This window comes from Adiantum capillus-veneris, chromosome 7, assembly GCF_014529385.1.
Source record: "Adiantum capillus-veneris isolate H3 chromosome 7, ASM1452938v2, whole genome shotgun sequence".
NCBI classification, from domain to species: Eukaryota; Viridiplantae; Streptophyta; class Polypodiopsida; order Polypodiales; family Pteridaceae; genus Adiantum; species Adiantum capillus-veneris.
Window position 1 is genome coordinate 121,729,332 of NC_140937.1, and position 17,231 is coordinate 121,746,562.

The following is a 17,231-nucleotide window of genomic DNA, read 5'->3' on the forward strand; positions in this document are numbered from 1 at the left end:
CAGCAGGCCTTCCAAAGACACCCTGCAGTAATAGAGACTAAAGTAAAGAACATATGGACCAGGTCTCTTGGCAGCTAGTAACCAGTAGATGCTGGCATCAAGATCGCACTCGCATGTCCCCTCCAAAAATAAGATCGGTACCCAAATCAAATGCATTTAAAATATGAACATATTGGCCCCCATGTGAAAAATTTAGTATGAAGACATATTTTGATCAGCCATGTGGTTCCCAAGGACAACTCCAAAGAAAGTGTTAAGTTAGCTCAGGCACCTACCAAAGGCATCAAGAAAAGGTGGGAGTGTGACCAGCTTGCATAGATTAAGTACTGACTACAAAGTACAACCATCCACGTGTAGTATATCACAGGACAAGTTACAAGACCCAAGCCCCACATGTCTGTGGGGCTGAGTGCACTGTTAATGCAGCAAATCATGACTAACAATCCACAAACACTGTGCGGTCAATCCTGCAGGTAAGGCCCACCTGGGCCGGAAGACAACTCACATACTGGTGGTCTTTCCCAAATCCATTACCTCCAGAGGATGACTCAACCATCTACGGAGCCACCGAGTAATGCTTCCCCTCCCCTCCAACCACTCTAATGTGACCCAAGTGATAATAAGAAATTGTGGTTAAAATGTTTTAAAGCCAAAAATATTGTGGTTAAAATGTTTCAAGGCCAAAAATATTGGCGAGCCGGGGCACATGAATGCTGTGAAGTAAATCCCACAATTTAACATCTAACCCCTGGGTCTTGGCCAGATATATAAGTTAAATCTGGATCAAATACATTGAAGATAACGTTTTTGGTCTCATCCCATTGCATTTCCTGAAACTCAGCACTCTGATCCTATTAACCATTTTAATAGTTTCAGCCACATCTTTCATCAAAATCAGATTATCTTGTTGGCTACATTTTGTGAATATCGTATCCAATTGCACGTGGCAAATATCTGTATTAAACTTTTTGGCACAAAAGCATTCCGATTCTGGTGCAGGGCATAGAAGAGCAAGCAGTTAATGCTTCTAATGGTTGTTTTTCCTAACCAGTTTGACAATTGGCATCCAGCTGATATTACAGAATACCTAAAGCATATCACTCAGGTTTAAATAGCTGATTAATAAAGGCGCTCGAAACCACACTCACGAAAACACACATGCACAAGGATTTGATCCGCGCAAACATCTTTGCAAAGTACAAAGTGTGATTATGATGAAAGTATTGCCTTTGCTAATTCTGGCAGCATCGACTGACTTAATTGCTTATGTTTTCAGATATGACAAACATTGAACCCATGTATCAGTATTCTCTGCCATGGTATATCAACCTGTTTGTTTATTCAATTGAGAAGAGTGAGAAGTCCAACGATCTCACCGTCCGCATTGCCAGCCTAAATGATCATTTCACATTTTGCCTTTTCTCGAATGTATCTCGATCACTCTTTGAAAAGGACAAGATTTTATTTGCTTTTGTGATATCAATTAAGCTAGAATTAGAAAAGGGAGCTTTGGATTCTGAAGAGGTAAGCGTCATCTCTCCATCTTAACTGCTACCTTTGCAAGCATTCTTAGTTTCTCACAATTTGTCCATCATCCCTGTAGTTGACATTTTTGATGACCGGAGGTATTGCTCTTGAGAAGCAGCCAGAAAAGCCACATGAAGAAGCATTGGCTTGGCTTACTGAAAAATCTTGGAACGAAATATACCGTTTGTCAAAGGTATCTCCAAATCAATGGTTCTCGTGGCTTCTAACTGAATGTATGATACAAAGGTAAAAACTAAAATTGGCTCTTGGCAAATAGGTCTTGGCTGCCAACGGTATACCTTCTCTTTATACTACAAGGTGTAGGTGGTTCATGTCACAAAGATTATGCATGTTGTGGCCTTGGCATATTAAGCACAATGTATTTTCAACATTTAAATTAAGAAAGCAACCTCTAAACTACAAGAACAATGTTGAGATTTCCGGGGACTTTCTTTATTATTCGGGAGCCCATAGTAAATAAGCAGCAATCACATTTTGTATTGATATGCATGTCTTACAATTTTTATGTCATCTGTTGTTAGCTGAAAAACTTTCAAGAGTTGGATAAGAGCATCCAAAAGCAAGCAAAAGAATGGTGTATCATATTTGATAGTCAGGAGCCCCATGTAAGTTTTCTTATTTGTACAAATCTGTACAAAATCTCTTCTATTTGTAGAAAATCTGGTTTGACAACTATGTGGTAAAGGAACTGATGAAAGAAATGTTTTGTACAGAGAGAGAATCTTCCAATGCCATGGAACTTCGAGCTAGACAGGTTTCGTAAGATGCTTGTGTTACGCTGTCTAAGACCAGATAAGGTTTGTCTACTGGCACCTCTAGGAGCTCTTAAGAGAAAGGTTTTTTGATTCTTTGTTTCTGCAATTATAGATATATGAATGTGTATTATGTATGTGTATGTGTATAATTGTATAATTATACTAACATCGAACATTTTAACATTACCCTAACATTATCCTTGGTGCAGCTTGTGTTGGCAGTTGTCGACTACATTGCTGAGACACTCGGCCAGCGGTTTACAGAGCCATCACTTTTGAACTTGGGAGCTTGCTACAATGATTCTTCACCTACAGCTCCTCTAGTGTTCATTCTCTCCCCTGGGTCTGATCCAATGTCGTCGCTGATTAAACTGGCTGGGGACCATGGAATAAAATTGCAGTCAGTTTCTCTTGGACAGGGCCAGGGACCGGTAGCTATTGCCACCATGAACGAAGCAGCCCGAGAAGGCTACTGGGTAGCACTCCAAAATTGCCATCTGGCTCCTTCCTGGATGACCACCCTAGAACGATTTTGGGAGACCGAACTGACTGCAGAGAAAACACATCAGAAATTTAGACTTTGGCTCACAAGTTATCCATCCGAAGCATTCCCTATATCCATCCTCCAGAATGCTGTAAAGATGACCAATGAGCCACCCAATGGACTGAAAGCCAACATTACCGGCAGTTACCACATGTATCCCATCTCAGAAGCAGATTTTTTCAATAATTGCTCTCGGGGAAAGGAGTGGAGGCGAATGCTGTATGCCTTATGCTTTTTCCATGCTGTTGTTCAGGTGATTTAACTCTGTATCACGAGCTTTAAGAAAACCATGCACATTAAACTGTACATTATTTCATAAATGGAGAGGCTTAGAAACGTATTTACTCAATACAAAGAGCCAGCATATACTCAGATTCTCAATTGCTCAAAGACCAGATCTCTCCACTTCCTCTTTTTCCAAATAAAATCCTATTCAAGAGTTACTCTCTACCAATCACCATTATATACAAGCAAGACACCATCTTCCTCAGATAGAGATGCATGCTCAATGAGAACAACTTCCTCCAAATGATTCCCCGACGAGAGAAACTCGTCCTTCCACAATCTCCCTAGAATTCATGAAAAAAATACATATTATGCAATTAAGCAATGACAACTGTACTAATGAATAATGCACGTACAATGAATATAGAGCTAAAAGTCAGGTAAGGGCATTGTATTACATCTTAACAGCTTGTACTGATGTCTCAAATCTTTTTCACTACGGGTGATTCCGTGATTATGAAACAGCCACATGATTAGTTCATCCATTCCCAAAAATCTGTGGCGTAGGGGGGATTGGTTAGAGGGAGTTTCCACCATAAAAGAAAAGTGATGAGTCACCCTTAGATGTAGGCAAAGGTGGTTCCTTGTTGACAACAATGATAATTATTATGATAAAACTCTACAATGACTGATCCCTGAGAGACCACCATAAAGTAAAGGTGTACCCCTTGAAGTCAAGGTCTTTTTGTAGCTCAATACTGAACATGTGATCTCTGAGTGCAATTCTTGACACTCTCATAAAACAGCATCTTTGAAGCAATCAACCTCTTAGTAGCCAATGGCACACCTTTGGTCAACCTTAAGCTTGTCCAAGTTCACTTTGTGCAGAAATTTTGTCTAAGTTGGTGCTTTTCAAGTAGCTCCAATCATCGTAGAGATGTGAACCTTCAAAATGCATTGCCAGTTCTTAGCATTCCTCTAATTTTCACACTTCCTGAAGGTCCTGCGGTGCCTAAAAGCACGAAACTAATTTAGAGGAGTTAAAAGATCATATATAGAGTGCAAGAAGACGCTCGCATCCCAAAACTCTTTCAGACAGAGCACTCCAGCAATTTGGTCTATAAGAAAAATGACCTGAGAAGAGCACCTTCCGAGAAATTCAAACATTTTTACATGCAACATCAGGCAGGCACGTGAGCTAAGGACCCAAAGACACCACCCTGGAAACCCCCTGGAAATGGGGACGTCATTCGTCCCAGCATGGTCAATTGTGACAAGGGCCTGTCCTAGTATGGACTGGGATGACCCATCTTCTTGTTTCGGACACTCCGACAGGTTTGCCAACACATAATAGATATTCCAAAAGTCAAATGATAAGTTTACTAATGCAAGCACATGCGTGATTGATTTGAGCAGCTTGAGCTCCTTGGGTTATTTAAGGGTCATAAACTCACACAACTAAGCCCCTCCCCTACTTAAGGAGCACCTTATGCCATCTTCTCATGCTTTCTTCCCAGTCCTAAAGTGGCAAGCACCTCTAAATTCTCTTCGAGACTCAAGATTCAGGATTGTATGTCTATCATCCACCCTTTTTTCCAGTTTTTAGCCCTATCGTTGTCTCTTGACTTTGGCCATCCCGGACTAGTTCCGTGTCCCACTTCCCAATCTAATTCCCCAGTCAAATCTAGTCTCTAATGTAATTACTCAATCATTTCTGCCACTCTACCACCTCAAACAAGGTGTCAATACTGTTTAAAATTTCAATGCATTATCATTATGATTACTAGCTGACAAAAATCAGGCAATGTGAGTTCTTGCCAATGCCCATTTTTCTTCTATCACTTGAAATTCTTGCACAAGCTAAAAACCAATTTTGTCTTCAAGTCTCTCAAAAATCAGGCAATGTGAGTTCTTGCCAATGCCCATTTTTCTTCTATCACTTGAAATTCTTGCACAAGCTAAAAACCAATTTTGTCTTCAAGTCTCTCAAAAAGTGTCCATGCTGCCATGAAGCTTTTGATCCTCTTCAAGCTTCATGGCCTTCTTTGCATTTATAGGTGACATAAGCAGATTCTCATAGCATCCAATTTTCAATCCATGGAGCCATACCATGTGACACAGTAGACAATGGCAGAATAACTTTTTTTGTAAATCTACTTTGATTAATTACAAGTGGGAAACCTCAAAGCGAGGAAAACCCACGAACAGAAAGGGATACAAAAAACGGAGCACTATGAGGCTCCGAACAAGGTCAATCCTGTAGGTATCAAGAGTGATGTCTCCAACGTCATAGGCAAAATGCAGCGCTTGACCAAGAGATAATTTGAAATAGGGAAAGGGATCAACAGAAGTGCCTTGGAACATTAAGGAGTTCCTATGGTGCCCGATGGCCCATATAGTCCAAAATCTGACCAAGAAGAACACTGCAAACTAAGATTGTGGTGACTGGACCACCCCAAAAAGCCAAAAGCGTCTGTGAATAGAACCGGAAGGAAAACGAAGCCGAAAAGCAGTTGACACTTGCCGAATGAAGGCTTTGGAGTGACGACAACGCCACAATAAGTGTGGCACGGTCTCCTCAGCTTCAAGGCATATGGGACAGCAGGAAGCCGCAATATGCCGAGCATGTAACACATTGCCAACAGATAGAGCTCCCACCAAGCAGCGCCACAAGAAAACACGTTCCTTCAAAGGCAGATGACTCTGCCAAATGCGAGACAATGTGTGTTGCCACCACAAGGATGACTCGGAAAGCGACCACAGTTGATTACACTGATGCACAATCCATACATCATACTGAAGGATGACATAGACACTGCTAGCTGAGATGCAGTCCAATCTAGTAGTGGCTAGATTCCAGTCAGAGAAGCGAGACTCCACATTCAAAGGAGGAATGGGTGAATGAGCAGCAAGCATCCTTTGAATCTCCCTCCAGAGAGGAGAATAGTGAGGACTCAACCGAAAGCGGGACACTGCATCAGTGAACGAAAGAACATAACCCGAGTCATAAACCACCTGATGCACCCGACAGATTCCTTTTTGGGAAAGAAAATACACTTGGCGAGGAGACCGTTGAACCAAAGTCGAAGTGAAAGCCCTACTTCAATGCACACTCTCTAAGCGAAGAGAGTTACCCACAGAGGATTGTCGACCATTCCAAGCCAAATGTGAAGTGACAACCTTCCAATCAACAATTAGAGAAGAAGTAAAGGGACATCCGGGAATATGTCCTTCAAGCTTCCCAAAAACAACATCCCAATAAGTCGGTTTGCAATGATGGCCAAAAGATGGGGTGACAATATGCGTACACAAATGTGTGACCATGAGAGACGAGGGTTGTTGTTGCTCCACCAAAACTGGCAACAGCATAGCTTTCCGAGCCAGAAGATGACGTCGCAAGTCCAAAATATTTAACCTTGCAAGCCATTTGGGAAAACACAGTTTGTCCTTAGACAGAAGCCGAAGACCCTTCTTACTAGAGGAGGTCCGCCAAAAATGCTCTAAAATATTGCACATGAGGGACTGCAAACGCAACCGAGGCCAGGATAACAAAGGCAAGTAAAACTGCACATAAGCCACAAGGATGCATTGGAAAATCCTAAGACGCGCATGAAGTGGCCACGTGGACAGTTTCCAATAATTCAACTTGGAATGCAGACGTTGGAGCACCCAATCCAGTTTCTGCATAGCCGATACGTTCCAACCCAGCGGATAACCCAAATGGCAAACCAGAACATGTGGAGAAACAATCTCCCCAGGCCATAATATCTTATGCCAGTCACACTCTTTCAGAGGCAGTAGCTTGGATTTGCAAAAGTTAACTTTGAGACCTGCTGCCAATCCAAACAAGTGAAGAGTATACATAATTTGTTGTACATTGTTATAGTTATTGCTAGGCATGAAAAAAGAGTCATCCGCATAAGCATGACCAGCAAACTGTCGTCCAGAAGGTAAAGTCAGGCCATGTAGCCTACCAGTGGAAGTCAAGGAATCCAAATACATAAACAAGGGATGAGTAGCAATCGCATAAAGCAAAGCACTCAGAGGGAAGCCCTACCTTACCGACCGTCCAAAAGGCCAAAATTCTGTGAGAGATCCAACCAGCAAGCCTGCAGAAGTGTTGTGTGCATACAAGAAAAGCAAGACACGGGATAGCCTAGGCCCAAAGCCCAAGTGTTGCATGGTATCCGGAATATAATTCCAAAGAACAGTGCCAAATGCTTTTTCAATGTCGACCTGCATGACCAAGACATCATGTCGAGTATATTTTGCATATTCCATTCCAATGATGACATTCGTTGACGTCGTGGAATGAAGCCGTATTGAGATCGATGCAAGCCTTCGTGCATAAAGCACTTGAGTTAGTTAGCAAGCATTTTTGCCATTAATTTATATACCACAGGCATGAGTGTAATAGGCCGCCAATGAGAGAATTCTTCACACAATGTATGCTTAGTTATCAGCTTGAGCAATGCTTCTTTCCAAGAGGAGGGCAATTCTTGTTGTTCCCAAGCTGTATTCATCATGAACAACAGAGGCAGCTTCAAATAATCCCAGAACGACAAGAAAAATTCCACAGAGAGACCATCCCAATCAGGAGCTGTCCATCGACCCAAATCAAGCAAGCTTGCATATAATTCCGAATCAGTGAAGAAAGCTTCTAAGTCTTGAGCCTGCCGCATCGAAAGAATGGGAGCAACATGTGATAGATTCATGTGACGCGCTTAGCGAGCTTCCCTCGTGGTAGAAGAAGGGGCCTCAAAAATCTTGCCATAATGAGAGTGTAGGGCTAGTGCCAGCTCTCGGAAAGTGGAGGTCCACTCCCCTAACGGTAATTTGACTCTTCGTATAGCTTGAGACTGCCTGGAGTGATGCAAATGGAGTGATGCAAATGCTGGAAGAATTGTTTAGAAGCACATCCTTTATCTGCAAAAGCTTGTTGATGAGCTCGAGTCCGCCATTTGGCCAATTTCCTCTCATCATTGTGTCGTAACATAACGCGAGCAGAAAGCAACTCACTCATTTAAGTGGCTGTAAGAGAAGAATGATTAGCCAAGTGCATTAATCTGCTACAAGCATCCTTTGCTTGATTAACTTGTTCCCTTAATCGGGACAAATATTCCCTGCCATAATCCTGGACAACACATTGAACACGCATAACAAAGCAGAACCAAGTTATGTCCATATCAACATACATCTGGGAGATCAAAGGCGGAATGACATCCAATCATAGCGCAAAAAGAATCATGCTTGAGATAAGCATTACTGATATGCAAAAGTCTCTTCTTGCATAGGCGGTCATTGACATCAAAAGAGCCAAAACTAAGTTTCAAGCATACGGAAACATGATCCAAGAGACACATAGCATAATCAATCCTCATCTCGCATACAAAGTCATCATACTGTTGCATGTGAAAAAGATACCAGCGATCCAGCCGAGCGCGATACATAGATTGAGCATTATGCTGAAAAGTGAATCCTAAATCAATCGCATGCAAAAAGGACCACAAATCAAGCCCATTACAGGTCGACATAAATTGGTCCCATGATTACTGTTCCATATGAAGCATGTGGGAATGGCCTGGAGTATTATCCGCAAGGTTTGGTGCATTACTAAAATCCCCGCAGAGAAAGGCATTGGAACGCCAACAATAAGAGGAGATAGCACTCCACAACCGTGCCCTATCTGCAGAAGCTGTATATGCATATAATCCTCCAAATTCGAAAACCTCCCCATTAACAATACATTGGATGACCATCCATCTCCCAGTCGAGTCATTGAAAACCAAGGTCGGGAAGAGTTCATGTCGAACAAGTATAAGCACTCCAGGATAGCCAGCTAATCCTGCATAAGCTATCCAGTAGCCCGCAAAGTAAGAAGTCTGTCCTGCAAATTGATGTTGGTTATGCTCTTGAAGAACCACAATGTCCACTTTACATGTATGTACATAGTGGCAGGTAAGCCGCCACTTGTCGTGATTGCATAACCCACGCACATTATAGGAGATGCAATCCAAAGAACTATGCATTCGATATGGTATATACAGTGGGCAAGGAAACGTAAAAAAGGGGAGAAAACTCAAGTACCAGTGCCCATTGACACATCCTCCCTAGCTGTAGGTACCTGAGGAGGTGGGCAAGACCTGAATCTAGATGATTAAAAGTAAAGGCACCTTGCGATGAAGAGGCTTCTCCTATAACAACTTCCTTGTAAGAGCGAACCACCTTGTCCCAAGCTTCAGCCAAAGAAGTGTTGTCATTACAAGGGAGTTTTTTCTGAACAACATTCTTCAAAGGGGGCACATAATTACAAGAAGATGCCGGAATACGGGCTGTATCAGCTATAGCGGGTTTCTTGGGCACCAACCAAGTTTGAGAGGTCGAAACCTGCTCTTTTCCCTTGTCTTTAATATTTGGAGAAGCAGAAAGTGCAAACAATTGAAATTGTTTCCCTTTGTCTTTATTCGCCCCAATTGTCAGGGAGGAGGTTGAAGCACCTTTGGTTTGAACCTCAAAAGATTTCGGAGGTGAGCGAGGTTGAGGAGTAAGGACAGCCGAAGGAGGTGGTTGCAGATTTGATTCCGGACATTTGGACTGCATATGAACAAATTTTCCACAGCGGAAGCAAGAATTTGCAAACTTGCCCTATTTAAGCTTGAATGGACTCTTTCCAACCACTGCATCCCCAGAATCGATCGAAATACTTACTGGTGTGGGGATATTTGTGTCCCACAGAATACAAAAACAGTTATTGTTTGCGTCTAGCTTAGGAGGGCAAATGACTTTGCCCAGCTGAGCAGCCAACAAAGGAAGAAAGTGAGGCCAAGTGCGAGGAAAGTCAACCATCTCAACCCAAACGGGACACTTGTGACGAATGAGACTCTGATAGTCCTTGGTGAGAGTCCAAGGCAATACATAAGTCATCTGGGTATTGGAAAAAAGAAGGAGACATTTCAATCAGAGTATCCCAAGCATCCATGTTGGCCAGCAAGACTTCATAAAACCCTCGCACGCCAAAGTAAACCCCTCGGATTGCTTGCCGTTTGAGTAGGAAATCAACCCATTGGGCCTACATCCTGAGCCGTAGGCATTCTACCCGGGAAAAAAAGAATCACCGCATTAAGAGCATATTGAGCAACAGGATCCATAAGCTCCTATATAGGGATGCGCACTTCCATGACGGGAGCGGATCCTTCCCAAGCTTGACGTGCATCCTCGAAGTCCTCATACAAACATTCTTTGATAAGGCTTAAAGCATCCATATCCAAAGATTCCATGGCTTTAAGAGGCTTGTGCGAGTTCCAGCACATGAGCACGCTAAAACCTGTATGACCTGCCCGTACAGAGAGATCTGAGCACACTCTGTGCAGCAGTTAGCACTCAGCTCGGTAGCCTCCTCCTGCGCAGGCTAACCTCTGTCAGCTCGCGTTCTATTCTAGGGTGTGTACGTGTGGGTGTGTGAAGGTGTGAAGGGTGTGAGTGCTTGTTCGTTGGCTCTCTGCAGTTTTTTTTTGCCCCTACCTTAACTCTGTACAGCCTTTGTTTTTTTTTGTTTTTTTGCAGCTCTGTAATCTTGAAGAGTTCGTAGGTGTGGATAAGTGTGTGTGTGTGTGTGCACATGCCTCTCCGTTTGTAGGTGTGTGTGTGCGCATGACTCTCCGTTCTTGTGATTGGCATAGTCTGTTGTGGCCAAGTGAGATTGTGTCTTCAAATGTGATCACTAGGCATCTGGGTTATCCAATTCAATGGAATGCTACTCACTCTTAGAAATTCAATTGGGTTATGCAACGTTATTGTCAAATTGCAATACTGGAAGTTATCTACTTGGCCCTTGCATGTTCGTATGCGAATTGTTCAGAGTATCCTGCTGGCATATATTCAGTTCTTTTTGCCACTGATGCATTGGCCTCGCCAATGTCTTGATTCTTTTATGTAGGACATTATGTCCCATTTGTGGCGGACTCATGCTCTGAAAAAAGGCTTACGGTTGGTGTTGATGGAGAAGCTTTGCACTCCTAAACATCTTGGTGGACTTAATCTCTTGGATTTGTGTAGGCATGTTCTTGCGAGGAAAGCTATGTTGTTGCCTACTCTTGTGCAACAAATTCAGCCTTGGACTCTGATGTTTGCATTCCTCGGTCAGCATGTTGTTACTTCTGCTTTTAGCCATTGGCAACCATCTATTTGGGAGGTGGTTTTTGGCAAGATGGAAGGGCACATTCCTGGTTGTCCTCTTGCTTCCACTTTAGTATCTGCCTGGAAAGAGGTTACTATGCATTTATCGTGGAATCCTCGGCAGGAAGGTGATTCGATTCGTTTGGAATGTCTCCATTGGAGTCGAGCATTCTCTCTTGCTTTGGTCGACCTCTCCCCTCGTCAGGCTTACTTTCTCTCTGGACGTGGCATTCGTGTGGTTGAGGATGTGGTCGATGAGGCCGGATATACTTTTGAGTTTCCCTTTGCTGCTCGCCGTTTTGGATTGGGCATGCATAACCATCAGTTTTAGAGAGAGCTTCAAAGCATGCTGCTCGACTTTTTGCCTGTTTCACCTTTGCCTGATGGTGATCGCATGTTTGATTGGGCCCTTCGGAAAACTCCTTTTCGAGATATTTCTACACGTCGAATTTATGCTCTTCTTCTACCACAACCATGGCTTGACGGTCATTGTAATGCCCTTTGACGCATGCACAAATCTGACCTCTGGTGGAGGAGGCTCCTCTCTGCCTTGTGGAAAAGCCATTTGCCTTTGAAAGAGTGCCTGTTTCTTTGGCGTTGTTTGCTTGGAGTGCTTTCTGTCGGCATTTTTCTTTGGGCGCGTCATATTCATCCTTCTTTTTGCGTTCGTTGCTCGACTGAAGAAGAGGATATTTGTCACTTGTTGTGGGATTGCTGCGTTACTAGAGACTTCCTTCGTCGTGTATCGGCCTGTATGCGGCTCCATTTTCCTGGGATTGTCTTTCACAAAAGGTTCTGGGCATTTGGCCTTTTCTCACCGACACTACAGTGTTTTGCGGTTTTCTTTATGTGGGTCAGATACTGGGCTTATTGGACCTTGTGGAATTAGCGCAATGCTTACATGTTCCATCGTACTCATGCAGACCCATTCCCACTCTTCAAGCTTTCTCTTAGGCAATCGTTACGGTTTGCTTTGGAAGTTGGTGATATCACTTTAGAGAGGCATAAGCTTTCATATGAATGTTTTTAGCTACTCTCTACAGTTGAGTAGTTTTGTGCTCTTCCCCTTGTATATGATCCTTTCAGTGGGTTTTCCTCGCCTTGAGGTTTCCCACTAGTAAATTAATCAAATCGATTTACAAAAAAAGTGTGTGCGCGCGTGTGTGCGTGTGGGAGTGGGTGTATGAGTGTGTATTTCTGTGTGTGCGCGCGTGGGGGATTTGGGTGTGTGGTAAATCCTTGGCCACTCGTCTGTCGCGCAACTCTGTTCTGCACAACATCTACCCTCTGCACGCCCTTCGCAGCGCGTCGGTGGTTGGAACCCTCTCACAGCATCATAAGCCATGGTCAAGCGTGGCCATACCATTTTTGATAGTAGTCAATGCACGTTAAAAAGACAAAGAGGTGGATAATTGTTGCTTTCAGAACATGAGCAACAGGATGTCCTTAATCTCGTTTGATTAATCAAGCTCTTTATCAAGTGGGTTTTTTGAATTTGTGTTTGCTTTGAGAGCTGATTGATATCCAAATAACTAATCATCATGGCAATGGATTCTTAATAGGTTTTCTTTAAGCATTATCATCAAGGTTTAAGACACCCCCCTCTTAGAAAAAGGATGTATCAGGCAGACTCCTAAGCATCAGAAACTAGAGTAGGAGTGCATGGCAATTCCAATTGCTACAATAGCACCCACCTCTAAAACCCTTTTTGGCATGCTAAAACATACCTTAGAGAAGAAGAGAGAGTGGTGTACAATCTTTTGTGTATGTATCTTAATCTTGCAAAGGGTCCCTCTTAAGGGCTATGTGAGTTTCTCTTGTTTTAGAATGCCCACAGGATTCTTCACCTTGTTTTAGTATAAACAGAAGAAAGACAAGCAAAGGTGAATTATTGTGTCACGGAAGTGGTATCAAATGCCAAAATCATCTGAGCCCGGCTTGGGCTATAAGAAATGTCTGTGAATGACAGATGTATTATGCATGATCTTAGTTTCGGTGATATTATTGTGGCATCTTGCACTTCATTTTGTGGGTTGTATAACATCGTCCTTTATGACTCAATGGAAACTCCAACCATGAGCAAGAAATAAGAGCGATAATATCTTTATCCATAATAGCTTTCATGTTCCAATTCGTTTTGTGACTTGAAACTTCTACTACGGCAGCTATCTGTTATTCAGCTCTGACAGTGTTTTGGCTATCCAAAAAAGTTTTGATGAAAAATCCTGCTGAGCAAATTTCCCTCTCTAAAAATTGAATAAGAAGTTGCCTGATTTTCTATGAGAGAAATAATTTCTCCATTGAATTTCTTGTTTGCAGGAACGTAGAAAATTTGGTCCATTAGGGTGGAATATTCCATACGAATTTAACGAGTCCGACTTGAGGATAAGTACCCGCCAGCTCAAAATGTTTATCGAAGAGCATCCAGAGAAGGTCTCTTTACATTCAGTACTTTTTGTACTTGTACTTCAGACATTGTAATATATTCACCACTTTGTATCTGATGGTCTCATCGGTCATTTTGGCCTTTTGAAGACATTAATATATCATTTCATTTTATTTCATTTTATTTCATTTCTCTTTCTCTCTCTCTCTCTCTCTCTCTCTCTCTCTCTCTCTCTCTCTCTCTCTCTCTCTCTCTATATATATATATATATATATATATATATATATATATCAGCTCTTACCCATTATATCCCCACACACACACCCACATTGTGTTGTATTAGCCCTCAGTCACAACTTTCACCCCCCTAGTCATATTCTACACAGTTCCAGCTAGCTGCTTAGTTCACATCTAGCCGTTTAGGATTCTATAGTACCCCTTTTCCAATACCTTTTTATTTTTATTTTTGGTACTCAGACATTGTGTCAGATTCACCGCGCTGTAAACTTTTGGTGTCATAGGTCATTTTGGCCTCTTGAAGACGTTAATATAACATTTCATTTCATTTTCATTTCACTATGTTGTAACAGCTTGTTCTCATAGGTCGTTTTGGCCTTTTGAAGACGTTAATATATCATTTCATTTCATTTCTCTCTCTCTCTCTCTCTCTCTCTCTCTCTCTCTCTCTCTCTCTCTCTCTCTCTCTCTCTCTCCATTACTGCTATTTGTATCATAGTTACCCATCACCTTCTTTGAGATGTAAATTTCCTTATTATGTTTCTCCAAGAAAATTGTATCACATCTCAAATTGTTGTAACTTGTGTCTCATAGATCATTTTGGTCTTTTGGAGACCAAAATGAACATCTCAAGAGCACAGTTCCTAATCTTGATCCACAGAGTTCTCGTTGCTTGTCAATGATCACATTGCTTGAATTTCATGTCAACATGAAGGCACTCACAGTTCCTCTTTGCAGATTGATAACAAATCTAGTTAGAACAACTTGTTTGCTCCATTTACAGACAATTGATATCCTTTTCTGATGCAGATACCGTACAAAGCACTAAACTATCTCACGGCAGAATGCAACTACGGGGGCAGGGTAACTGATGATCATGATAGGAGGACCCTTAAGACAATCCTTGAGAACCTTTATTGTGAAAAAATACATGAAGAGAACTACACACTTTCTGAAAGTGGGCTTTATGTCACCCCTCCCGACGGTAAGTCTCTTTGGCAAAACCCTTTCTGTCCTCAGTGCTTAACACATCAAGTAATCCCTTGTTGTCAAGTCAAAAGAAAATTTGCCTAAAGAACGCCTTGAGATAGTGACCGACTTTTGTCACTCCTTCAGGTAACTATGATGATTACCTAGAGTTTATCAAAAAATTGCCACCACAACAACAGCCTGAGATTTTTGGTTTTCATGAAAATGCAAATATCACCAAGGATTTAAATGAAACATCTGCCCTCCTTGCGTCTTTGGTGATCATACAACCTTCTGGTGCTGAAAATGCCAAGTCCACAAGCGGGGCGCAAACATCATCTGAAGATATTCTCCATGGAATTTGCATGGATATAATGGAGAAAATCCCAAGTGATTTCGACATTGAAGCTGCACAATCCAAATATCCAGTCACATACTTCGAGTCGATGAACACTGTGCTCTGTCAGGTCTAACCCACCCTTCCTCCTTTGATGCAAAGTTTGGACTGATAAGTCCTTTGGGTTTTCAAAGATCACTATTGAAGCTTGTTTTCTTTGTTTTTGGTTTTCCTTATTTTTCCCATGGATCCCCCCCCCCCCCACCACAGTTTCTTTATCCTTATCCATTTCCACTGAAAACATTAGTCACTTTCTTTTCGAAAAACGTATTTGTACTTTTAGAAAAAACCTGCATACCAACCTTTTTCACCCCTTGTCATTGTTTTTCCCTTGATCCCCCATGGGGAGGAGTTCATGAAGGCAACATCATAATTCAAAGTGTTTTGTAAAGAACGCAAATCTGCCATACAAGCATCGCTCTTCTTATACCTTTGAATGAAATTTCAGGAGCTACAAAGATTTAATAGGTTGCTTGGAGTCATCAGATCCAGCTTAAAAGAGCTACAGAAGGCAGTAAAAGGACTTATAGTGTTAAGTGCTGAATTAGAGCAACTTGGAAAGAGTCTTGTGCAAGGGAAAATTCCTGCTATGTGGGCAGCCAAATCGTATCCCTCTCGAAACCCTCTCTCAAGCTATGTCACCGACTTGATCCAAAGGCTCCAATTTTTCCAGGACTGGCTGACAAATGGTGCTCCACCTGTCTTTTGGTTGTCTGGCTTCTTCTTCACTCAGTCCTTTCTAACTGGAGCAAAACAAAACTTTGCACGCACCCAGAAAGTTCCTATTGACATGATCGACTTCGATTTCCAAATAATGGAAGATGCTGTAAGTTTGTTTCAATGTCGTATGTTTTTCCTGATTGGATGCTGTGAGGTTTGCACTTAATTAATTAGCCAAAATAGGGCAAAGTAGATTTGCACACTTGTGTCCCCGGTGACAATGTCAACCCTTGCTACTGGCAAAGGTCAATTAAAGCCTATAGAGAGGAGGAGGGTGCACACAACCAAGATAGCACACAATGGAGATGGAAGCAAAAAGGTGCTTCCTCTTCTTCACTACTCAAAATGATGATAAGATCTTCCAAACATAACTGAGAAATACAACATAATATGGATGGTCAATGTCAAACTGCTAGTGAGTGAGCTAGCAAGATAAATGGCTATCCCTTTTGGTAGGTAGACCATGTCAATGAAGTTCAGTGCTAGTACCACTAGTGAGATCTTGTGATAAGACGAAAAGTCATCCATGCATACCATGTGTTGAGCTTGATATCTCGATACTGCCCCTCCTATGAGGCAAATCAAAGTACCGATGTCTGTGTCTTGGGTAGCATGGATGGAGCTCTAGGTCTAAAGGAAAGCGGCAACACTATATGCTCCAAGAATGAGACCATGATATGCATGTTTACTGAAGTCCATTGGCTGCCATACTTGGGTTCAAAATATAAAGCATTGGTAGGAAGGGTCCATGTAAGACCACAAAAGGATCCAAGATGATGAGGTTTAAACTAACCTATGTGTGATGCTGGTGTTGTTCCTGGTAGTTGTATGTCATTTCTCTCAATAAGGAAGTATGTTTTTGTTTCGTTTTGTGCTTTGCAGGACATGTGCCTGACCAAGCCTGAGATTGGTGTCTATGTTAAAGGCTTGTTCATAGAAGGAGCAAGATGGGATCACTCTAAGAGCATGCTTGGTGAATCAGAGCCAAAAGTTTTATATTCTCCTTGTCCCATAATATGGCTCATTCCACAGGAAATTTCCTTGCTTCAGCATTTCCCACATTACTTGTGTCCCTTGTACAAAACAAGCGATCGCCGCGGTATCCTTTCCACCACAGGGCACTCTACCAACTTTGTAATGGAGGTGAAGCTCCCCTCAGATAATCCGCCGGAGCACTGGATTAAGAGAGGTGTTGCCCTTTTGTCACAGCTAGACGAGTAACATGTAAGTTGATTTTTGTACGACACTTACAGACCTGAAGGCTGATCTGCCCAC

General features: G+C 42.3%; 1 protein-coding gene and 1 long non-coding RNA gene across 2 annotated transcripts in view; one reads left to right on the forward strand and one right to left on the reverse strand.

Annotated features, from left to right (window-relative positions):
* LOC147454535 (uncharacterized) overlaps nucleotides 1–17,231 on the forward strand; it is a 291,300-nt gene that overhangs the window by 273,683 nt on the left and 386 nt on the right. Inside the window, exons 47-56 of the mRNA XM_086516456.1 lie at nucleotides 1,277–1,524; nucleotides 1,604–1,720; nucleotides 2,070–2,153; nucleotides 2,262–2,345; nucleotides 2,513–3,100; nucleotides 13,567–13,680; nucleotides 14,681–14,855; nucleotides 14,987–15,306; nucleotides 15,685–16,062; nucleotides 16,839–17,180. Of these exons, the coding sequence (XP_086372582.1) occupies nucleotides 1,277–1,524; nucleotides 1,604–1,720; nucleotides 2,070–2,153; nucleotides 2,262–2,345; nucleotides 2,513–3,100; nucleotides 13,567–13,680; nucleotides 14,681–14,855; nucleotides 14,987–15,306; nucleotides 15,685–16,062; nucleotides 16,839–17,177 (2,447 nt within the window). The 3' untranslated portion in view covers nucleotides 17,178–17,180. The remainder of the gene's footprint in view (nucleotides 1–1,276; nucleotides 1,525–1,603; nucleotides 1,721–2,069; nucleotides 2,154–2,261; nucleotides 2,346–2,512; nucleotides 3,101–13,566; nucleotides 13,681–14,680; nucleotides 14,856–14,986; nucleotides 15,307–15,684; nucleotides 16,063–16,838; nucleotides 17,181–17,231) is intronic.
* LOC147454537 (uncharacterized) overlaps nucleotides 3,442–17,231 on the reverse strand; it is a 38,858-nt gene continuing 25,068 nt past the window's right edge. The window contains exon 2 of the long non-coding RNA XR_015188630.1: nucleotides 3,442–4,084. This is a non-coding gene — a long non-coding RNA (uncharacterized LOC147454537). The remainder of the gene's footprint in view (nucleotides 4,085–17,231) is intronic.